The sequence below is a fragment of the Mangifera indica genome, chromosome 8, assembly GCF_011075055.1.
Source record: "Mangifera indica cultivar Alphonso chromosome 8, CATAS_Mindica_2.1, whole genome shotgun sequence".
Taxonomy (NCBI): Eukaryota; Viridiplantae; Streptophyta; class Magnoliopsida; order Sapindales; family Anacardiaceae; genus Mangifera; species Mangifera indica.
The window spans coordinates 1,851,804-1,873,865 of NC_058144.1; the positions used below are offsets into that span (position 1 = coordinate 1,851,804).

General features: G+C 33.7%; 4 protein-coding genes and 1 pseudogene across 5 annotated transcripts; 4 read left to right on the forward strand and 1 right to left on the reverse strand.

The window, feature by feature from the left end:
- The first annotated feature begins 367 nt into the window (after positions 1-367).
- On the forward strand, positions 368-2,042 carry LOC123223068 (hydroquinone glucosyltransferase-like). Its single transcript, XM_044646133.1, has one exon. It carries the CDS (start codon positions 467-469, stop codon positions 1,889-1,891), a length of 1,425 nt encoding a protein of 474 aa, XP_044502068.1. The 5' UTR covers positions 368-466; the 3' UTR covers positions 1,892-2,042.
- Positions 2,043-2,268: 226 nt separating this feature from the next.
- On the forward strand, positions 2,269-3,593 carry LOC123223344 (annotated as a pseudogene).
- A 6,154-nt stretch (positions 3,594-9,747) lies between these two features.
- LOC123222600 (hydroquinone glucosyltransferase-like) lies at positions 9,748-11,625 on the forward strand. Of its 2 annotated transcripts, none has more exons than XM_044645452.1 (2): positions 9,748-11,244; positions 11,391-11,625. In XM_044645452.1, exon 1 carries the CDS (start codon positions 9,821-9,823, stop codon positions 11,240-11,242), a length of 1,422 nt encoding a protein of 473 aa, XP_044501387.1. In that variant the 5' UTR covers positions 9,748-9,820; the 3' UTR covers positions 11,243-11,244; positions 11,391-11,625. The 2 variants fall into 2 exon arrangements, with proteins under 2 accessions (XP_044501387.1, XP_044501386.1); XM_044645451.1 differs by having other exon boundaries at positions 11,400-11,625.
- A 910-nt stretch (positions 11,626-12,535) lies between these two features.
- On the forward strand, positions 12,536-17,864 carry LOC123223345 (anthocyanidin reductase ((2S)-flavan-3-ol-forming)-like). Its single transcript, XM_044646498.1, has 3 exons — positions 12,536-12,641; positions 16,403-16,799; positions 17,702-17,864. Exons 1-3 carry the CDS (start codon positions 12,536-12,538, stop codon positions 17,862-17,864), a joined length of 666 nt encoding a protein of 221 aa, XP_044502433.1.
- A 1,177-nt stretch (positions 17,865-19,041) lies between these two features.
- LOC123222682 (probable WRKY transcription factor 46) lies at positions 19,042-21,022 on the reverse strand. The gene is made up of 3 exons (XM_044645582.1): positions 20,493-21,022; positions 20,277-20,402; positions 19,042-19,886 (listed from the first exon to the last, which is right to left on the reverse strand). Exons 1-3 carry the CDS (start codon positions 20,765-20,767, stop codon positions 19,229-19,231), a joined length of 1,059 nt encoding a protein of 352 aa, XP_044501517.1. The 5' UTR covers positions 20,768-21,022; the 3' UTR covers positions 19,042-19,228.
- Between the last annotated feature and the right edge of the window lie 1,040 nt (positions 21,023-22,062).

Consider the following 22,062-nt stretch of genomic DNA (forward strand, 5'->3'; position numbering starts at 1 on the left):
AATGGTTGCACTATTTCACCATATATAGATAACTGTTATTTTCACCTTCTAGTCAAAGTGTGATATCATCCCCCAGCAGGAACATTTACACATAGTTTTCAACCTCCATGATTCCGTGTAAAACAAGTTTGAATTTTAAACCTAAAATTCTCCTATTTAATGTAAATGATGGGAAAGCGTGGTAGAATGGAACGAATAACGGGTGAGAAGTAGTTCGTTCCCCCAGTCCCATTTAGAAAGAATAGTAAATAAACCCTGTCACCACTTACGTATTCAGATAATAACGTTAAAAAAATTTCAACTCCCACCTAACCTAACCCACCCCAACCCAGCTAATCAATTATTTCACCGGTTCTTGCGTGCATAGACTCTCCTCTCCACATCTCTGTCCGGGCCGGTATAAATATCACTCTTCTTCTTCTTCTCCTCCGAAAAATCTAAAACCGTTGAACTGAGATTAATTAGCATGGAAGAAGTAAAGCCTCATATAGCTGTAGTACCAAGTCCAGGACTAGGCCACCTCATCCCATTCATTGAGTTGGCCAAGCAAATTGTTCGCCACCGTAATTTCTGCTTCACAATCATCATCTGCACAGCTGCTCCTCCATACAAAGCCCTCATATCCTCTCTTGAAAATCTCCCGGATTCCATAAATCATGTTTTGCTTCCTCCTGTTTCCTTCGATGACTTACCCAGCGACTTAGCCATTCAAGCTAAAATTTCCCTTACTACGACTCGCTCTCTTTCTTTCATCCGCAACACACTCAGGTCACTGCCTTCAACTGCTAGACTTGTGGCGTTGTTTGTTGATTTTTTTAGCACTGATGCCATTGATGTTGCCAATGAATTTAATATATCACCATACTTATTTTTCACTTCAGCACATTTCACTTTGTCGTTGTTTCTGTCCCTTCCAAAGCTTGATAAGACGGTTACTGGTGAGTTCAGAGACATGTCTGAACCGGTCAAAATACCAGGTTGTAGAGTCCCAGTACATGCAATAGATTTGCCTCGACCGTTTCAAGACAGAAAAAACGATGCATACAAATGGATTCTTCGCCACTCAAAACGATTGCTTTCAGTTGAGGGTATTCTTGTGAATAGCTTCATGGAAATGGGACCAGAAGTTGTTAATGCTTTGCAAGAGCCAGGTAAGCCAAAAGTTTATCTGGTTGGACCTGTAATTCGGTCCAGTTCTAGCAGCGGGATTAGTGATGAATCTGATTGTCTAAAATGGTTAGATGATCAGCCAACTGATTCCGTTTTGTTTGTTTCATTTGGTAGCGGTGGGACTCTATCTCACAGCCAACTGACTGAATTAGCTTTCGGTTTAGAAATGAGTGGGCAAAAATTTTTATGGGTGGTAAGGAGTCCTGATAATTCATCAGCCCACGGCTCATATTTCAGTGGCCAAAGTAATTTAGAACCATTTAGATTTCTACCAGAAGGGTTCTTGGAAAGGACTAAAGCACAGGGTCTAGTTGTTCCATCCTGGGCGCCACAAATTGAAGTCCTAAGCCATCGCTCAACTGGTGGTTTCTTATCTCACTGTGGCTGGAATTCGACACTCGAAAGTGTGGTACATGGGGTGCCTTTCATTACTTGGCCTCTGTTTGCGGAACAAAGGCTAAATGCTTTAATGTTGTGTGACTACCTGAAAGTGGGAATGAGACCGGAAGCTGATGAAAACGGGCTCGTGGGAAGAGAAGAGATTGCGAAGGTTGTGAAGAGACTAATGCAGGGCGAAGAAGGATTAAGAATGCGACAGCTTATGAACATTCTTAAGGATGCTGCAGTCAAGGCCTTGACTGAAGGAGGGTCTTCTACAAAGTCACAGTCTGAGTTTATTCTCAAGTTAAAAAAAAAAAAAAACACAGAAGAAACGGTTTGAATGAGTGAATGAACCGTTAATGAGTTATTTAAATAAAATGGTCAATGTTATCAGTAAGCGTTATTTAGTTTGGACCTCAATAGTTGTAAATAAATAAATAATAAATAAAAAAAAGTCGTTTTTTAGCATAATAAAATGGTCAATTGCATTATGTTCCTTTTAGATTGGCAAAAATATAAATTAAAGATAAACAAATTTACGAATTTAGATAATATAATAAATAATAAAGGAATTAAAATTTGAACGTCTACTTGTCGAATCAAGTATTGAACTGGTTCTTGCATAGACTCTCCGTATCTGGGCCCGAGCCGGGAACAATATCACTCTGCTTCTTCTCCTCAGTAAAATCCAACACAATTGAACAGAGATTAATTACCATGGAAGAGGTCAAGCCTCATATAGCCGTAGAACCAAGTCCAGGAATAGGCCAGGTCCTCCCATTCATTGAGTTGGCCAAGCAAATTGTCCGCCACCATAACTTCTGCTTCACAATCATCATCTCCACAGTTGGTCCTCCATCCAAAACTCTCATATCCTCCCTTCAAAATCTCCCGGATTTCATAAATCATGTTTTCCTTCCTCCTGTTTCCCTCGATGACTTACCCAGCCACGTAAGCATCGAAGCAAAACTTTCCCTTACTGCGACTCGCTCTCTCTCTTTCATCCGCGACACACTCAGGTCACTGCTCTCAACTGCTAGACTTGTGGCGTTGTTTGTTGATTTTTTTAGCATAGGTGCCATTGATGTTGCCAATGAATCAATATATCACCATACGTATTTTTCACTTCAGCATATTCACTTTGTCGTTGATTCTGTCCGTTCCAAAGCTTGATGTGAAGGATGCTGGTGAGTTCAGAGACATGTCTGAACCGGTCAAAACACCAGGTTGCGGCGTCCCAATTCATGCAAGAGATTTGCTCAAGACAGAAAAAACGATGGATATAAATGGATTCTTCACCACACAAAACGATCGCTTTCAGTTGAAGGTATTCTTGTGAATAGCTTCATGGAAATTGAACAAAAATTATTAATGCTTTGCAAGAGCCAAGTAAGCCAAAAGTTTATCCGATCGGACCTCTAATTCGATCCAGTTCTAGCAGTGGGATTACTGATGAATCTGATTGTCTAAAATGGTTAGATGATCAGCCAACTGTTTCCGTTTTGTTTGTTTCATTTGGTAGTGGTGGGACTCTATCTCAACTCCGACTGCATGAATTAGCTTTAGGATTAGAAATGAGTGAGAAAAAATTTTTATGGGTGGTAAGTCCTGATAATTCATCAGCCAGTGGCTCATATGTTAGTGCCCAAAGTAACTCAGGACCATTTAGATTTCTACCAGAAGGGTTCTTGGAAAGGACTAAAGCACAAGGTCTAGTTGTTCCATCCTGGGCGCCACAAATTGAAGTCCTAAGCCATGACTCAACTGGTGGTTTCTTATCTCATTGTGGCTGGAATTCGATACTCGAAAGTATAGTACATGGGGTGCCTTTAATTACTTGGCCTCTGTTTGCAGATCAAAGGCTAAACGCTTTAATGTTGTGTGAAGACCTAAAAGTGGGACTAAGACCGGAAGCCGATGAAAATGGGCTCGTGCGAAGAGAAGAGATTGCAAAGGTTGTGAAGAGTCTATTGCTGGACGAAGAAGGGTTAAGAATACCACAGCGTATAAACACTCTTAAAATGCAGCAACCCAGGCCATAACAGAAAAAGTTGTTAGAGAGGAGAGCTAATTTTATACGGGAGAGGTTTTGTGTAAAAGGGAATTATTTGAAAGGAAAACTTATAATTTTCATTTATGCCTCAGATACAAAATCATCAGAGTATTTATAGGTATAAAGATGACTTTTAAAATCTTAGATATATGAACCTAAAATTGAACTTGTACATTAGCCATTAATAATTTAACATTAAACTTATACTATTAACATTGAATTTGTGTATGAACATAAACTTGAACTTGTGTAAACATTAAACTTGTATCACATGAGATGCATCTAGAAGTCTTCAAATTAATCTTCAACACTCTCTCTTAATTTGAAATTTTCTTCTTCATTCTAACATATGCTAATAATTGATGAAAATTTTCATAAACCTGTTGTTCTGAAATCCATCCTTCTTCAAACTCCTTAATTTACTTTTCAATTAACATACGGTTCAAAGTTTCATCTTCTTCTAGCTTCACATGTTGTTTTCACAATTCCATAGCACTCAAAACTAAACCTTTACCACCTATAAAATCCATGTAAAGTGGTTCATCAGTTTGCAAACATCGTACTCTATATTCAACAAATGCTTTATGAGTCTCTTTCAAAGCCTTTCTATATCCTTCAACGACATTTGTCATAACATAAAGTTTACACTCAAACTTATAAAAATCAATTTTCCTTTATGTTGTTCTTCCAACTTTGCCTTATGCAAGTGCATTATCATGCACTTCATTAATTAAAAATTGTTGATTCAAATAGATTCCTCACAAACCTAATCCTTGACATTATTAGCTTAAATAATTTTCGATGACAACTTCTCATTTAATCTTGTAACCTCATCCTTCTTATGCAATGCTTCATTTTTTAGTCTTGCATACTCATCACCCTGCTTGATTGACTCATGTGTTATAGCCTTTAACCAATTGAATTTCTCACTCAATTCTGATGTTGAATTCTTCACTACTTGTCGTGCTTGCCTCTCGTGATTTAACTTTGCAAACACTTCCCCATATCTCTTGATCAAAACTTCTTCTATAGACAAATCTCTCACATCTACCTTCAAACATTTTGTTTCTTTTCTCTTGTCATCTTTTAGTGTTAGCAAGAAAACGAGCTTTTCAACTTCTTGCTTGTCATCAACAACATTCACTTGTTCCTCAACATGAGTCGTTGCAAAATAACATTCCCAAGAATAATAACTATAATTATGACAGTTGTAACACTCAACTTTAGACTTGTCATACCTCTTTTTATTTAGTCTAGAATTGTTACCTCTTCCTCTTTCTCTTGTTATTCCTTGACCTCTATATGATTAATGACTCCTTTCATCATTGGTAAAGTTGTTATAATCACCTTTATCTCGTCCTCCTTGACCACGATCTCGTTCTCGTCCTCATCCTTTGTGGTTAGTCTCGCCATTATCATCTTTAAAAAAAAGTTTCACTTTTAGAGCTTGCTCTAGTGGTTCATCTTCCCTCTTTTTAATTTGATCGTCATACCTTTTCATTTGACTTACAATGATCTTTATCCTTGAACAATAATCCGAAAGTGACTTGAAATCCTTCATACGCAAAGCTTCAAAATCACCTTGTAATGATTGGAGTCACACTCTTTTCACTTTGTCAACTCCTTGAAATGAACTTTGCAAAATCTCTCATGCTTCCTTTGAGGTAGTTGCATCAGCCCCCTTCACAAACATTTAATCATCCAAACATTGATGGATGAGGGTGAGAGCTTATTGATCCTTCTTCCTTATCTTCACCAAAGCGTCCTTCTCATTTTGTGGTAAATCGACTTCATTTTCAAGTTGTACATAACCTTTCTCAACAATATCCCATGCATCTTGTAAGCCAAATACGACTTTTATGCGCAGACACCAAGTGCGATAATTTTCTTTTGTGAGGTGAGGAAATTGAAATGAGTAAACTTTGTTATTATTTGTCATCTCTCAAAAGAACTAGACTCTGATACCACTTTGTTAGAGAGGAGAAATAATTTTATAAGGGAGAGGTTTTGTATGAGAGATAATTATTTGAGAGGAAAACTTATAATTTTCATTCATATTTCAAATATAAAACCACTAGAGTATTTATAGGTACAAAGATGACTTTTAAAATCCTAAATACATAAACTTAATATTGAACTTGTACATTAACGATTAATAACTTAACATTGAACTTGTGTATGAATATGAACTTGTGTAAATATTAAACTTGTGTCACATGAGATACACTTAGAAATGTGTTTATGAACTTGTGTCATATGATATGCGCCTAAAAATGTGTTTATGAACTTGTGTCACATGAAATGTACCTAAAATGTGTTGATGAACTTGTATCACATGAAATACACCTAAAAGCCTTCAAATCACTCTTCAACAAAAGGGTCTTCTACGAAGTCAAAGTCAGAGTTGGTTCTAAAGATAAAAAATAAAATAAAACCCGAAGAAGCCATTTGAATGAGTCAATGGCTGGTTAATGGATCACTTAAATAATATGGTTAATGTAACCAGTATATACATTTATGAAATAAAGTAAGTCGTTTTTGAGCATTATAATTATCATTATATTTCGGACTTCAAATGCATTATGTTCCTTTGAGATTGGCAAAAGTATAGGGTACTCGTTGCTTACATTTTAATCAGAAAAATGGCCCAGCCCCAACATATTAATTATTGCCAAGGTTTTTAAAACTGGACTGGTAATCAAACTGATTGTTTTACTCGTTCATAGTTTAACCGGTTTAACTGGTTCAACCGAATGGTTTAACTCATTCTTATATTATTGTATGAATTTCTTTAAGTTGTCAGGCAGGTCCATGAGATATGAAAGAGGTCAAGAATTATCCAGGTTTAATTTTGGTGTTTTTGCAATATGTCTAATCTGTTCTAACCATCGCTTTGCTTGATAAAGAAAGTTGCCTCTAGGACCCATAGTGCTCATAGAGTCTTGTATCTCAGGGTACAAATTCCTTTCCAGGAAGAGTTGATACTGTCAATATTACTAGACATTTACAGCATGGAAAAGATGAAGAAAGTTATTCTTCGTTAAATCCCCCATAAATTTATTATGATTTCAACAAAAATGTGCTCATTTCACAAGCCAAAAGAAAAAATTTAATGATTTTAACACGCAAATTCTGAAGAAAATTCCTAAGCATGTAAATTCCTGGAGTAACTTCCCTCAGTGTCCTGCTTTCGAAGAGTTTCTAAATGCCAAATGAACAAAAATGATTGCATGACATCACAATGACCAAACCTATTAATCAAGCAACTCCAGGAAGATACAGCTTTTAATATCTACTTCCTTCATCATCAGCAATGGGAGATTTTCTTTCTGACGTATTGCTTCCAAAGCCTAATTATCCAAAACGCAGTCTAGAAGAGTAGGAAAATCTTAGAAATAAGTATAAATACCAACAGTAACAGCTTATAAGAAGGCAAAACGAAAAAACCCGGAATGATATTAAATTTGAAAAAACAATGCCAAGCCAATAAATTTGAAATCCCAAGCTCAGAGTACCATAGTTACATTCAAAGTTCAAAACAATCCCAAGCCATAAAAGTCCGGCAACATTAACACCTCACAAAAAAAAAAAACAATCTGTGGTGAAGATTGAAGACTGAAGAGACTTAACCAATCGGAAGAGAATGCTATTGAGTCAAGTCTGGGGATTTCTGAATCAATGTAAAGATGATTGGCTGTGTGGGGAGAAAGATTGAGAAAGGAAGAATGCAGTTCCGCGGCTTCCTTGATTCTTTTGTGTGCGATACTGCGATAGGAAAGATTAGAAATCAAATTACGGATTAAGCTTGGTTAAACCAGTTTAACTAATTCTGATTGGTTCAATGAATTTGATCAGGTTTGACTGAGTCACAAACCAACCCAATTTCTAATGCGAACTGGACTGGATTGTGAGCCAATTTTTGGTGTAACCCGTTAAATCTGATTTATTTGTTGATTAGATTAAATCTAGTTAAAATCAGTGAATCAATCAAAACTGATAGAATCAGATTTGACTAAAATTTAGGATATTTTTAAAAATTTAATTATTGTTAAGTAATTTGATTATTTTAGATTAAATTGGATGAATTTCTAAAGGTTTGTAAAGAAAATAAACTCAAAAATTAAATAAAAAAGAAGAGAAAAAGTATCTTATATTCATAAAAATATCTTCTATAAATAATAACACATAGAATAATGTTGTTTTCTGTATCATAAGGTTGAAATATTTTTTATTTTAATTATTTTATTGAAATTAAATAAATAATTATTATTTTTAAAAAGAATATGTTCTAATTATTATAGAATTGAGTATCCTAATTGATTTCTTTTTTTACAAATTTTTAAGTAAAATCTATTTATTATAATTTGATAATAAATTAAATTGATCAGTTCTCAATCAAATCAGTCTAATCATAAACAAGTGAAATATTCAATTCAATCATTGATTCAATTTTAAAAACTTATGGTTAATAAGATATAGGCTAAATGCTATGTCCCACCCAAACTCAATTTTTCAGGTATTTTCGCCGCTTGCATGATATAAAATAATTTTAATATCATTTATAGATCTAATGATTTTATATGTTTTTTCTACTTCATGACTTCTTTTTTGTTACTTTATTTTTTATTTTTTCTCATTTTTTGGCTGTAGAAAATATGCCAGTGTGAGCTCAAATGGTTAACAATGAGATCGAAGAGGAGACTTTGTCACCATTATTACTGTCACTCCTGCTACCACTCATATTGCCTCTCTCGCTCGCACCACCATCATCCCTTTTATGTTTTGTATTGTCATCACCAACGTTGTCATCGGCATCCTATACCACCCATCACCAATGTTTTTCATTATTTATCTTTTAAGAACCTTTATTTGTTGTAAATTATAATTAAATCTAATTTTTATTTGAATTAATATATTAAAATTTTATATTTATATATATACATACAATTTTTTTAGTTTTAGTTTCTAATTTTTTTTTAATATCTTTTGACTATGTCCATGTCAGAATTTTCTTGTTTCAGTATTTTTTGTCGATACTTTCTAGATTTTAATCTTGTATAGGGAATTATTTCCCAATAAAGTTGTTTTATATTTAAACATCTAGATCATGCTAATATTTATGATATTATTACATCCCATTAATTTTTTTAATAATTAGGAATTTTGCTTCGTATTTGTTAGACAGGTAAACTTAAGACACAAAAATCAAATTCATAACCACTATATCGAATAAATCAAGATTTTACAAACATAATAGAGACTCGATTTTATCTTAAAAGTTTTAATATTTTATCAATTTTACTAACATCTGAAATCTATACCCCGTTATATTGTCTTTTCATATTTTCTTCTTAATTATACTATCTTCAAAATCAAACAATTATAGAAGATGTTGATATATATTTAATATAAACATACCTTACATGATACATCCTCAGATTATTTTCATTAATTATAAAAAATGTAAATATCGAAAGAGTATTCTTATTTAAATTTATAGTCATTTGATTTGTGGTGTTTAATTTTTAATTTCTTCGGACATTCCAAGAATTATTACGTTCCTAGGGCCACATTCAAAGGGTGACTTTAATTTTTTATTTGACAAATTTTATTTTTTATAATTTCCAGAAACTTTGTAAATGCCGATGGGTGTGGTGGAGCAAGTTGATGTCCAAAGGCCGAACCAGTCACAACCGACCAATTAATCAAGGCCTCACATTCCTATCATGACGCAATGTTTGAATATGGAAATTTTAGACACGTGGCAACATGTGCTTCCAATCCGATGCTTCCAAAAAGATAAGACATTCCAGGCTGCGCATATTTCTTTGGAATATGATTCACTCGGATGAAAATCCATGATGTTTATTTCCAATTATATCCCTTCGTGTAAGGTAAAAATCTGATAAGAAAGGAAGAGAATGAACATCAAATACTTGTTTCTCTTTTTTAATAGACATGTAATTAATGATTAATGTAATTTTGATAATTAATTGATGGCAGGAGGCTAAAATACCTTTAATAGAGAGAAAAATAGTTGATAACATAAGCCTTACGTTAGAACTGACATCATTTATCGCCAGATTTACTTGGAAAATTCAACAAATTTGAGTCAATACCGCAAAACTGACATCAAACCCCACGTTTCAATTCAACCCATCTTTATATAAGCTCGCCCATATTCTTTCTTCTTCCTTCAAACGGCCAAAACCAGCCATGGAAAAAACACAAACAAAGATGCCCCATATCGCCATTGTGCCCACTCCGGGGATGGGTCATCTGATCCCACTTATTGAATTCGCTAAACGACTCTTTCATCAGCATCAATTTGCCGTCACTTTTATTATTCCTAACAACGGCCCTCCTACTGAAGCCCAAAAATCCACTCTTGCCTCTCTTCCTGCTTCCATCAACTCTATTTTCCTTCCTCCGGTCACCTTTGATGACAACCCTGAAGGTACGAAAATTGAAACTATTATTTCTCTCACTTTGGTTCGCTCTCTTCCGTCTCTTCGTGATGCGTTGAAGCCGCTTGTAGCGAATACTTCATTGGTAAGCTTGGTGGTCGATCTTTTTGGCACTGACGCCTTTGATGTTGCTAAAGAATTTAATTTGTCACCGTTCATTTTCTTCCCGTCGACGGCCATGACTTTGTCGTTGTTTCTGTATTTGCCTACGCTTGACGCTTTGGTGACATGTGAGTACAGAGACCTGCCTGAACCCGTGAAAATACCCGGATGCATACCTATTCACGGTAAATATTTGCTCGACCCTGCTCAAGACAGAAAAAATGAAGCGTATAAATGGCTACTCCACCATTCCAAAAGGTTTAAAATGGCTGAGGGTATTATGGTAAATAGCTTCATGGGATTGGAAGGAGAAGCTATTAAGGCTCTGCAAGAGGCTGAACCCGGTAAACCACCCGTTTACCCGGTTGGACCACTTGTGAAAATGGGTTCAAGTTCAAGCATTGAGAATGATGAATCTTTAAAGTGGTTGGATAATCAGCCACGTGGCTCTGTATTATTCGTTTCTTTCGGTAGCGGTGGGACCCTGTCTTCCGCTCAGTTAAAGGAGTTGGCTTTGGGGTTAGAGATGAGCGAGCAAAGATTTTTATGGGTAGTACGAAGCCCAAACGACGAGGTTGCTAATGCTACTTTTTTTGGAATTCATAGCCAGAATGAGTTTCTGAAATTTCTACCAGAAGGGTTCTTAGAGAGGACCAAGGGGCGAGGTCTGGTGGTGCCATCATGGGCACCACAGGCACAAGTCTTGAGCCACGGCTCCACAGGAGGGTTCTTGAGCCACTGTGGTTGGAATTCTGTTCTGGAGAGTGTTGTTAATGGTGTGCCATTAATAGCATGGCCACTTTATGCAGAACAGAAAATGAACGCAGTTAGTCTCACCGAGGATATTAAAGTGGCATTGAGACCAAAAGCTAGTGAAAAAGGCCTCATTGAAAAACAAGAAATTGCAAGAGTTGTCAAGGGTTTAATGGAAGGTGAAGAAGGTAAAAGTGTTCGCTATAGAATGAAAGACTTAAAAGAAGCGGCCACAGTTGTGCTTAGTGAAAATGGCTCTTCAACAAAAGCACTCGCTGAAGTTGCTCTCAAATGGAAGAACAAAATTCCCAATTAAATGTATTTTCTTCTTCTGTCTGTAGCCTTAGTTATTACCTTTTTTTCTTTTTTTTAAATTTGTGTTATTATTTATGAATATGTTAAATAAAAGAATAAATTTCTGGAGAAGTCGATTATTTTTCTTGCTTATAAATTAATTGAAGTAGGTGGAACAGGTGAAGCCAGTGGCAACAGCATACCCCAGAATAAAGGAAATTGGAAGAGCAAACATTGAATTCAGCACAGAGGAGTGGACCCAATGGGCAAGAAAATATTATTCAACGAAGTGATCGCCACTGAACATATTTCGGTGGTTGGTGGGTGGGAGTGGCATAGAAATGAGGATTTCAGGATAAGTCCTTCCACATATTTATGAAAATAATAAGAAGAAATTCAGGATCAGACATTTTTTTTTTCTGCGAGAGCTATATTCCAAGCTCAAACATAGCACATGCTTCACGGACACCAATCATGGCGAACCATTCAATTGTATACCACATAATTTGTGTAGGGTTCAACATCCACGAGATATTCCAACTTTTCAGACGGTTAAAATAATATTAAATTACATAATCTAGTATTGGTCAAATGTAATATTATAAAAAAACATGTCAATTAATTACGACCGTATATAATATTTTTTTTTCGGTTTATTAATAAAATTTTAACAGGAACATTAAGTTTTGCTTCGGCAGTTTGTATGTGGTTTAAAGCCAAGAAAGAATTATTTAAAAAGAAAATGGAAAAAAGATGTTCATGATAAGCCTAATCAGCTTCCAATAATTACTTAAAAAAGTAAAAAAATATCATAATTAACGTTTGACAAGAAAAAGTTGAGGCCTTATATGATGATGACAAGTGTAAGCAATTAGACTGTCCTTTGCACGAGATGCTTAGCTAAGCGAAGCATCATCACTAGCCTTTAAATTGTGGACTCACCTATTTTGTCCTTTTTCTACATTAGGCTAGGTGGTCCAGAGCTTCACGAGCGCATCTTAATATTAATGACATGTTTTTATTTTTTAATTTTAAAAGCCAATTTGTAAACCCAACATTACAGCACAAGGAAGACAACTAATGCCACGTAGGACAATATCTAAAGCCATATAGATTTCAGTCAGTCAGTCATTCAGTGTACTTACAGTTAAGTTTATGGGGCCGTGACGACCACTCGAAGACATTAATTGCGGTGCCCAGATTCAACGCCAACAATTAGTTGGCCACTAAAGGTGGCGAGGGGATTACCACCAAGGGAGATGATGGATTCGAGGGCGACGTTGTGGTTGACAGAGGGGGGAGGTGGAGGGTTGAGATGAGTGTGAGGGCATTTGGTGGCCACGATAAGGCCGCTAGTGCTGGTGTTGGCAATTGTGGGTGGTGTGTGGTCATGACATTGGTATGGGTTGGGGAGAGGACAAGTGGGTGGGGACTATGCTTGGCAAATGATCGGATCAGACTATTTTAAGACGGATATAGGTGAAAACCAAGTAAAAAAACTATGATATATATATATATATATTATAGCATGTCAAAGCACATTCCACCCATTTATCAGGTATAAAAGTGATTAGAAATGTCACTGGATTATATTGGATTGAATTTGATGTGACTTGTTAGGTTTACGAATTATGTTGTGTTCAAACTCGTAAAAAGATAGATCTTGTAAGTCATGTTGGCTCACTAAAAAATCAAAGCTTTTGTAATTAACTTATTTTCTACATTATATAATTTTTTTATTTAAAATATTAATTTTTTTTTATTTTTTCACAAATTATATGATTGACCCGTGAACTTTACCTCAAGACCTTTCATTATAATTTGTACAACTTATAACTCACGGCAAAGGCAAGTAATGCTTTTTTAAGGAGTTGAACTTCTTGTTGCTTTTGATGGTGATTGGTGACATGGAGGGAAAGATGGTAAGTAAGAATAAATAAATTAAAAAAAGGTATAATTATAATATAAATTTAAAACTAAATAGAAAATTTACTTTTATGTTTTTTTTTTTAAACTTAAATTTAACAGAGAAAATTGGATGAAATAAAAAAAATATTATTTCTAAAGTTAGAAAGTGAAAATTTTTTATATTATTATTATTATTATTATTATGGTAAATTGTTAATGGAAACAGTTATAATGGGAAGGAAATAAATAATAATTTGGGGAAAAGAATCATAGATCTCTTATGAATTGGCTAGTGAAATTACATGTTATGGCCAAAACATCTCACCACTGTCTAACTTATCATCATTTCATCTCTAGAAAGCTAGTTATTATTATTATTATTATTATTATTATTATTATTATTATTATTATTATGTAATAAAATACACATCATTTCAAAACTTGTTCATCATTATTCACTATTGCTCCTTTCCAATACAAGTTTTAATATCATCCTATCCAGATGAACTGTTTATTTTTCTCCATGCAGCATATATTTGATACGTTGCTTAAATGGGTACCTTTTATTTTGTTTTTTTAATCTGTGCTGTAAATTGTCTTATGAAAAACATGGATAAAGTGTTTCTAAAAGGTTGCTTGAACGATTAAAAAAATAAGATTTTATATATAAAAAGATATTAATTTAAATTTTTTCTAATAATATTTTAAAATCAAAGTTATGAGCTATTTGATACCAATTCAATGATTATAAAACCAATTATTAAACCCCATTTGCCCTGGATGAAGTCTGTTTTAAAACACAAAAAAAAAAAACCAACATGGATTTGGTTCAGTGCCTTGTTCATGGGAAGAACCATTCAAATCTGAATTTGGCTTCATAAGTCATGAATACGAGCCTCTTTTTTTTTATATATAAATATATATTTATATATATTATTATATGATTAAATAATTTTAAATTAAAAATAAAATAATATTTTATTATATAATAATATATATAAATATATATATTTATATATTTAAAATAGATATACATAATATCACCTTTTTAATATATAAAAAAAGTAGACTGTAAGATATGTGTTACTGGGCCTTTGTCTCGGGGGTGGCGATACTCTTACACACCCGCAAGCGTAGCAAAGAATATTTCACTGCTTAGTAACAAAGAAGCTATATAGCAAGGGCTGAGATTTGCTTGGAAAAGTTCCAGTTGTACAAATTGAGGACGTTTGTAAAGCATACAGAAGCATAAGACACTTATTTTCCTAGCCAAAAGCCCAAAAGTCAAAACCTAACTCCATATGAAAAAAAAATTAGGGCCATAAGGGGAAATTATTATTAAAATAAAATTAAAAAATAACCCCTTTTCTCTTCCCATCTTAACATTTGAAGCATCACAAATTTAACCCTTTTATAGATACAAGAACGTGTAGTTTCTTAAGCTTCGCATAATATTAATCCACAATGACAACACATAGAGAGACTTCAATAATAGTATAAAGATTTCATTGATATGCATGAAAATTGACAAAATTGTTGAAATAATAATGTCTCACTAAAGATAATTTAGTTGTCAAGTTTAGTTTTGATGAAACCTTGATCAAAGAAGAAGGCAAGTGTGATGATCAAGAGATTGGGTTAGTAAAAACAAAGTATACGACGAAAAACACATCAATATTTTGGTTAGAATTAAGGTTTCGATGTTTATAAAAGTCATAATAGTTTTATAATGACAATAATAGTAGTAAGGGTTGACTAATTGTGCGATGCAAAGGAAAATATGATTCCTGAGATTAGAAAGTGTGAAGTTGTGGTAAAGAAAAAAATAGTGTTGATACAAATTTAATATTTAAAAGAGTGATAAGTATATTTTAAAATTGAAATAGTTAAATATAATATAATAATTTTTTTTAGGGTGAATTACATTTTTTCACCCAAGGTTTAGCTTTAAAACACTTTTCCATCATTAGTTAATATAAATAATATTTTTCATCCAAAAATAAAGCAAAAGCAACAATTTTTCACCCAAAATTGAACTTTGTTAATGAAAGAATAGTATTAAAGAGCGGAATTACTATTTTATTTTTTAAAATTATTATATAATCATAAATTAACAAAAATTAAAATTAACCTTTTAAATATATAAATCACATAAAAAGTCACTTCATTTTTTTTTTCAATCTCATCATTTCTTCTCTTTTTATATATATGATTATTTTTGTTGTATGATCGTGTATTAGAGGGTAAATTATAATTTTTGAAAATATCATGAGTCTTTATAGAATTTTTAGGGGTTATTATAAATTTTTTAACAAATTAGGGGACTTTTAGAATTTTTTTGTATCTACCCTCTAATAGTTTCAAAAATGATGGTACACTCCCAAAGAATTGAAAAATATGTAATAGTATTTTTTAAAGGTTAAATTGTCATGTTTAAAAATATTTGACTCTAATAAAAATTTGTTGTTTTTTATTTTTAAAATTAATAAATATTAAATTTACTATTTTACCCTTATACCATTAGTTTTTTAAACAAATTTTGACTTTAAGTAAAAAAATATTATTTATACAAACTAAGGATAAAAGAGGATTTTTAGACCAAACCTTGGGTGGAAAAATGTTGTCTACTTTTTTTTTTTAACTATATCAAAATTCTTTTCCTTTAAAGGAACTGGGTTTCGGATAAAAAAAAAAATTGCAATTTGTATATTTGACGAGTGTAAAAGTGTCATTAAGCTATTTGTATGGACCTAAGAGAGAAATGACGTGGGCCGGACAAAGCTGCTAGTATGCGTGGACGCCGGGGAGGGCTGGTGATTTGTTCCATTTATAATTATGCGTTGAAGTTACGGCGGCCTTTTTAATTACAGTCAACATGGACAAAGTCCTTGGATGCTCTCTGATCTTCAACGTCAAACATTTGAAACTCATCTCTTTGGCAATTAAATTAAATTATTAAGTTTACTAGTAAAATTATATTTTTATCCTATTTTCTCCCTAAGTTTTGAAAACTGATAATTTTATCTCAACCTCAACCTCAACTTTTTTGGTTTTTAAAAGTGACTTCCTCTTTTCCCACATCTCTAAGATTTCTTTTTTTCCTTTTTTAGTCACCACTCCGATAAATGAATCTTCATCTCTGTTAACGAAGAGAAAAGTCTCTTCATCTCTTCGTCAATAGAGACGAAGATTTGTCTGTTGAAGATAATTATCATCTTTTCGTCTTGTCTTCATCTTCTATTAAATGATTATTGTTGTTGAAGATGATGGTCAGAGAGGGAAAAAATAACCCCTAGAGATGCGAGAGAGGGGAAAATCACTTTTTTGAGGTACGGGAGCAATACTGAGGAGGGTGAAAAGTTGGAGGTGGTAACTCTGGGCATCGGACTCGTGGGCGGGGAAACACTTCTCTCTGCCATACCCTCAACCGTCTTAATGTACATTTCGCAGCTTACCAACAGCAAATATCTCTACCAAGCACTGAGGTTCACCGAAGATCTGTTGGGAAAAGTTCCAATGGTACACATTGACGATGTCTGTGAAGCACACATCTTCTGCATCGAGAAGCCTTCAATCAGTGGTAGATTTCTGTGTGCAAGTTCGTATGTTTCATCAGCTGAAATCGCTATGTACTACCAACAACATCATCCAGAATATGATGTCAAACAAGAGTAAGCAGCAGGCCGTTTCATTGTTTTATAGCATTTAAATAGGCTAAAGGACTTATTCCCATCTAAAATATCCTCTTATCCTAGTTTTCATTCCTTAACTTTAAAAATCTCAAACATCCACTCATAAATGGTTAAAATTAATAGTTTTAAAAGTAAAATCATTATTTTATCTATAATATTAAAAATAAACTAAAATTTAATCTCTTTTTTCCCCCCCAAACCTGAAAAACTAAAAGTTTTCCCTTAACATAAGTTTTAAAAAATGACATTTTTCCTCTAGGGTTTAGTTTCCAGACCTTCAATGTCAAATCCGATGCCATCGTTGGCGACGAATATCTCCCAATACCTCCTCTCTCTCTGACGACTAAGCTTCTCTCATTTGAAAGTTTGGACGGTGTTGATTGCCTAAAAAAATAACTCCCAATTTCGTCAGAAAGATTAAGTTGTTTGTCTTCCTCAACGAAGATGAGATTTTGTCATTTCCAATGAAACAACGTCTCCTGCTAGGTTTAAGATTGCCAGTTGGAGGAAGAGATAGTGAGGGAGCGATTAATGGAAGAAGAGAAAGGAGATGTTGTCAAAGAAGCACCGAAGATGGCATTGGAGTTTGAAAACTAAACTCTTAGGGAAAATATCATTTTTTAAAACTTGATTTATAGGAGAAATTATTAGTTTTTAAAATTTAAGGAGGAAAAAAGACATAAATTTTTTAATAATTAAAGTTTCGTTAATTTTAACTGTTTATAAATAAACGAATGTGATTTTTAAAATTAAAATAGGATAACTTCGAGATAAGAGAATATTTTTTATAAGACATAGTCCTTTGGCCATTTAAATAATATAGATCTCGTTCACATATGAAAAGTATTCTCTTGAATTCTGTTACCGTGCGTCCCTAATAGGGAGGTGAAATTGGGTTTCCGGTATTTGGATGGACCGAAAAGAGAAATTAAGTGGGGCGGCGCAAAGCTTATTGAGATGGGCTTTGAATACAAGTACGATTCCAAGATGGTCTTAGATGATAGCATCAAGTGTGCTTGGAGGACGGGCGGTCTAAAACAGTGATGGGTTTCTTGTTGTAAAGTTATCCTAGGCTTTTTGAATCATCTTCTGAAATTTCAAACTCCTTTCTGGACTAATCAGTTGAGCATGGCAAGAAATTAAATTATAATACGCTTTCAAGCTTCGACCTATTTGTAACACTTGTAAAATTGTATCCTTCATTACCATATTACCAATACAATAAGTTTGCATTTATGGTTTCAATTGGGGTTGACCCAAATCGAATTAGCATAATTTGAATGAGTTAACTTAAATTTGTTTAGATCAAACTTAAGTTGAATGAGTTCACTCATTTTTTAAATGAAACCGAACTCAAGTGAGAAAGAGTTTAACTAGGTATAAATTGCGAGCCAGGCAAGTAGTGTAATTTAGTTTAAGTTTGGTTTACAGTTTGATTTGATTTTTGTTAAACAATTATAAAAACACGTCATTTTGTCAATAAACAAAAAAACTAGAGCTACAAATTCAATATAAGATTCGAACTTTGAACTTAAGAAGCAAACCAAATTCGAGCTATCGAGCGTTTTCGTTTTTATTTGAGTCAAAGAGTGTTTAGACTCAATTCAATTCGCCTCTACACCTAGTTTTAACTTGTGACTTATTTTTCGTTTTCTTTTAGCTTAAATATAGAAAAGAGTTCAGAAATTAAATTTAAAAACAGAACCTGACATATTTGAATACAGAAACTTAACCATAGAAAGTCCTATTTCTTATTCCCTTGTTTTTATGAATATTTACAGACACATTGTGTTATAACTTAATACAAGCTACACGTCCATCTATGAGAAAAAGAAAATTTGCATACAACTCTATTAAAAAAGGCTACTCATTTGAGCTTCCTTTCTTCTTTAATTTCTCTCAAACTCATTTGGAACTTGTTAATCGTTTGCAAAATCTAATATAAAAATTTTAATATCTAGTTATATTTTTATTGAAAATTTTATTTCTTGGAATTGAGAATAATTGTATAAATACGATAAGAGGAAAATATTGTATGTCAGTCTATAAGAATGACAGAAGCTTGGAACCTTAATGCAGTCCATGTGATTTCAGTGCAAATGAAACATCACTAGCTTTGTGTTCATGGCCATTCTTGTTCTCATATGATATGGCTTTGTGTTCAAAGTGTTAATTTGTTCTCAGTTCCTGAAGTTTTATTCAAATAATTTTGCAGTTCGACTTGACTTGACAATATATATATATCTCTAGCTTAAAATAAAGAAAGTTTACAAGGTACAAGATTGCAATTTTGTGCCTAGATTTCTAGAACTTGTAATGAAATCGTTGCTGATTAACTAGGTACACTGGAGCGTGGAGATCAAAAGTTAAAAAAAAAAAAAAAAAAAAAAAAAAGCTACCAAATCATATCAGGAGAAGTAGTCTAAGTTGTCCAAGGGGAAATTTGGGTCCAAATCCACCTTAATAAGCGAGAAATCAAAAACCCCTACTGGTGAATTTGTGACTGAATTTGGAGCTGAAATTATCTCAGAGATTCCAGATTCTGAAGTATGCACAGTTTGGTCTAATCCAAAGCTGTCGTTCATGTGGCATGGTGACAATGAAAAATAGTTGGATTCAGAAGTTGCTGGCGATAAAAATGACGGAGAAAAACTCCCCATGAAATTGTTTTCCGTTTCCATCATGGACTCTATGAAAATATGGTGCTCCGTACTTTCGCTTCCAGTAATTGACGTTTGTGGAAAAGAAAATACAGGAAAAATTTCCTCCCTGTTGTCCAAGTCCTCAGTCTTAACTTTAAGCTCTGATGTTCCGAAATTTACATTCAACTCTTGTGATCGTTTCACTTGATCTTCTGGTTGCTGTTGATGACGATAACGGTTCTGTTTATTTTTGGCCCCTTCCTTCGTCGATGAAGCGGAGGCGCTGGCTAGATGAGTGTTTTGGGTGCATGTATGTCTTCCCCGATAGGTCACCTGAAAGATGGTGGGATCGTCGTCGGACCTTTGAACAAGTTTTGTGGCCAAACAGCCTTGTGCATGACGATGAGTGCACCTATAATACCCTCTGCAAATCATGACAAAATTTTATCAGAGATTTTTGGTTTTAGCTTATGGGGACCATGCCTTAATTGATATTTGATATGAAAGATGCCTGGCCTACAACATGAAAAGAGAAATCAATGAAAAGGGGTCCTAAGGACAATATGAATTACTGATCACCAGTACTACAGCTTAATGGCCGAATTAATTGTGAAGGAGATGCATGAATCTCGCCACAAACACAGGGAAAAAACAAAACTTAAAGTTTGTCTTGTGGTCAAGCTTGAGAGAGATGCCTCAGAGTCAAGTTTAGCAGCCTAGATTGATTAGCCTTCTTTCTATTTGATGTGTGGCAAAAACAAAGGGACTGTTAATTTGGATAATGGAAATTTGTTGAAGTAAACAGTCTTCTCACCTTGGATAACTAGCACCAAGAATATCCTTCTGTCCGTATTTTCTCCAGCAGTAACCATCATCAATAGATTCTAATCCATTCTGGGAGAAAACCTTTACTTGTTCAGTCCACCGGGCCATTGTCTTTCTGCAACAAGATAATCCAAAATTAATTACATCAAATTCACTTATAAGTTACAGAAATGTCATAAAGGATTGCTAGTGGCCTAAAATTTACCTCTTCTTATAGACAATATCTTTGCTTTGACATTGATCTTTACAATCTTGATCAGCAGCCTCACTCGTTGGGCTACAGTTGGGAAAGCAACACGGTAATTCTAAGACTGAAAGCGCTTTTTCATAAGTAGAAAGAATTTGTTTGATTAAGAGTTGTCGAGTTTTGGGCGATGAAGAAGGGTTAAGATGGTTACTAAGCTGCTCGGTTAGCTTCTTCCCTTGGATCAGTTCACTGATGAGAATGTTTTGCTCTCTATCCATGGTCTCCCTCTCCATACGCAAAGCTCAACAAAATGTGAAGAGAAGAAGTGAGCCAATGATCAAAGAGAGATGTAGATAGATATAAATTTAAGGAGAAGAAAGAGAGTTGGTTGGTAAAGCAAATATGAATGAAAAAGAAGGTGGGAAGAAGAATAGACGATGCAAGCGAGAAATTATGTGGAAAATATGGAGAGGGTGCGAGGTCAGAATACAAGGGTCCAACTCTGACCGGTTCAACACTTCGCCGGGAATCTTCAAAGCTTCATACGCGGAATGGCTCACTGGCTAAGTTTAGACTTTAGATTGATAAATCATAAATGGTGAACGTACCGGATGGATGGAGAGACGTAGATTGATTGCGCCACGTGTAACCCCGTTCCTTACGCTGACGTTGATTGATCGCTCAAGCGAGCGAGCCAGAACCCACGTATGTATGTACATACAGCTACCACTCAGACCTTTCAATCAACTACTACATTTCCATGGCTTGCCAATTCCTCGTACATTCAGGGTAATCACGGCCACACACTTAGCCATGCGAGTAGAATTAACTTAGAATTGAGCGAGTCGGAGTATGGTTTTATTTAAGTTGGCTCAATTCGATAATTATTAAATTTATTATTAAATATAAAATAAAATTATTTTATTAAAAGGGAACTTTAATAAAATTTAAATAACAATATTAAACATGAATTATTATTTAAATTTAATTTAAATCAAATCAATGGAATCCAACCCCTATTATACTCTCTCAACAAAAAGACTTTTATTATTCCGCACATAATACAAATAAAATAAAATAAAATAAATCCTTTCTGCTTACGTGTGCATTATTATCACTATTTTTAGTCTTGTTTCGTGGGAAATGGATTTGTCTTTTTCTACCTTTTTCTTTCCCGTGATTTACAAAGATCGTTTAATTATGGCTCCTTGTAGCCATTGGGGGACCTACATACAAGGCAGGGTCAAAATGTTTCACTTTTACATTCATATTCTATTGCGGAAAGGATTTATTTTCGCCTAAATTTTAGTTTTATTTTAAAATAATATTTATAATAGAAAAAAAATTTCAAACAATTATTTATAAATTAATTACTATTAAAATTTTTAATTAAAAATATAAATAAAATTATTATTTTATTTATAAATCTTAAAATTTTAAATTTTATATCGAATATTAATTTTAAAAAGAAAACACACATGATAGAATATGCATATACTTTTATTAATGTATATGTGAAATAAAGAAAAAAAAAAGTATCAAGAAAGTATACTTAATACAAGCAATATACATTAAAAGGTAGGAAAGG

Coding starts and splice junctions, on each gene's coding strand:
- LOC123223068 (XM_044646133.1), top strand. CDS start 467: ATGGAAGAAGTAAAGCCTCATATAGCTGTAGTACCAAGTCCAGGACTA.
- LOC123222600 (XM_044645452.1), top strand. CDS start 9,821: ATGGAAAAAACACAAACAAAGATGCCCCATATCGCCATTGTGCCCACT.
- LOC123223345 (XM_044646498.1), top strand. CDS start 12,536: ATGAGTGTGAGGGCATTTGGTGGCCACGATAAGGCCGCTAGTGCTGGT. Junction 12,642..16,402: donor ATGGGTTGGGGAGAGGACAA/GTGGGTGGGGAC, acceptor GATGATGGTCAG/AGAGGGAAAAAATAACCCCT. Junction 16,800..17,701: donor GAATATGATGTCAAACAAGA/GTAAGCAGCAGG, acceptor CGTCCCTAATAG/GGAGGTGAAATTGGGTTTCC.
- LOC123222682 (XM_044645582.1), bottom strand. CDS start 20,767: ATGGAGAGGGAGACCATGGATAGAGAGCAAAACATTCTCATCAGTGAA. Junction 20,403..20,492: donor GATATTGTCTATAAGAAGAG/GTAAATTTTAGG, acceptor ATCTTGTTGCAG/AAAGACAATGGCCCGGTGGA. Junction 19,887..20,276: donor CTTGGTGCTAGTTATCCAAG/GTGAGAAGACTG, acceptor CATGATTTGCAG/AGGGTATTATAGGTGCACTC.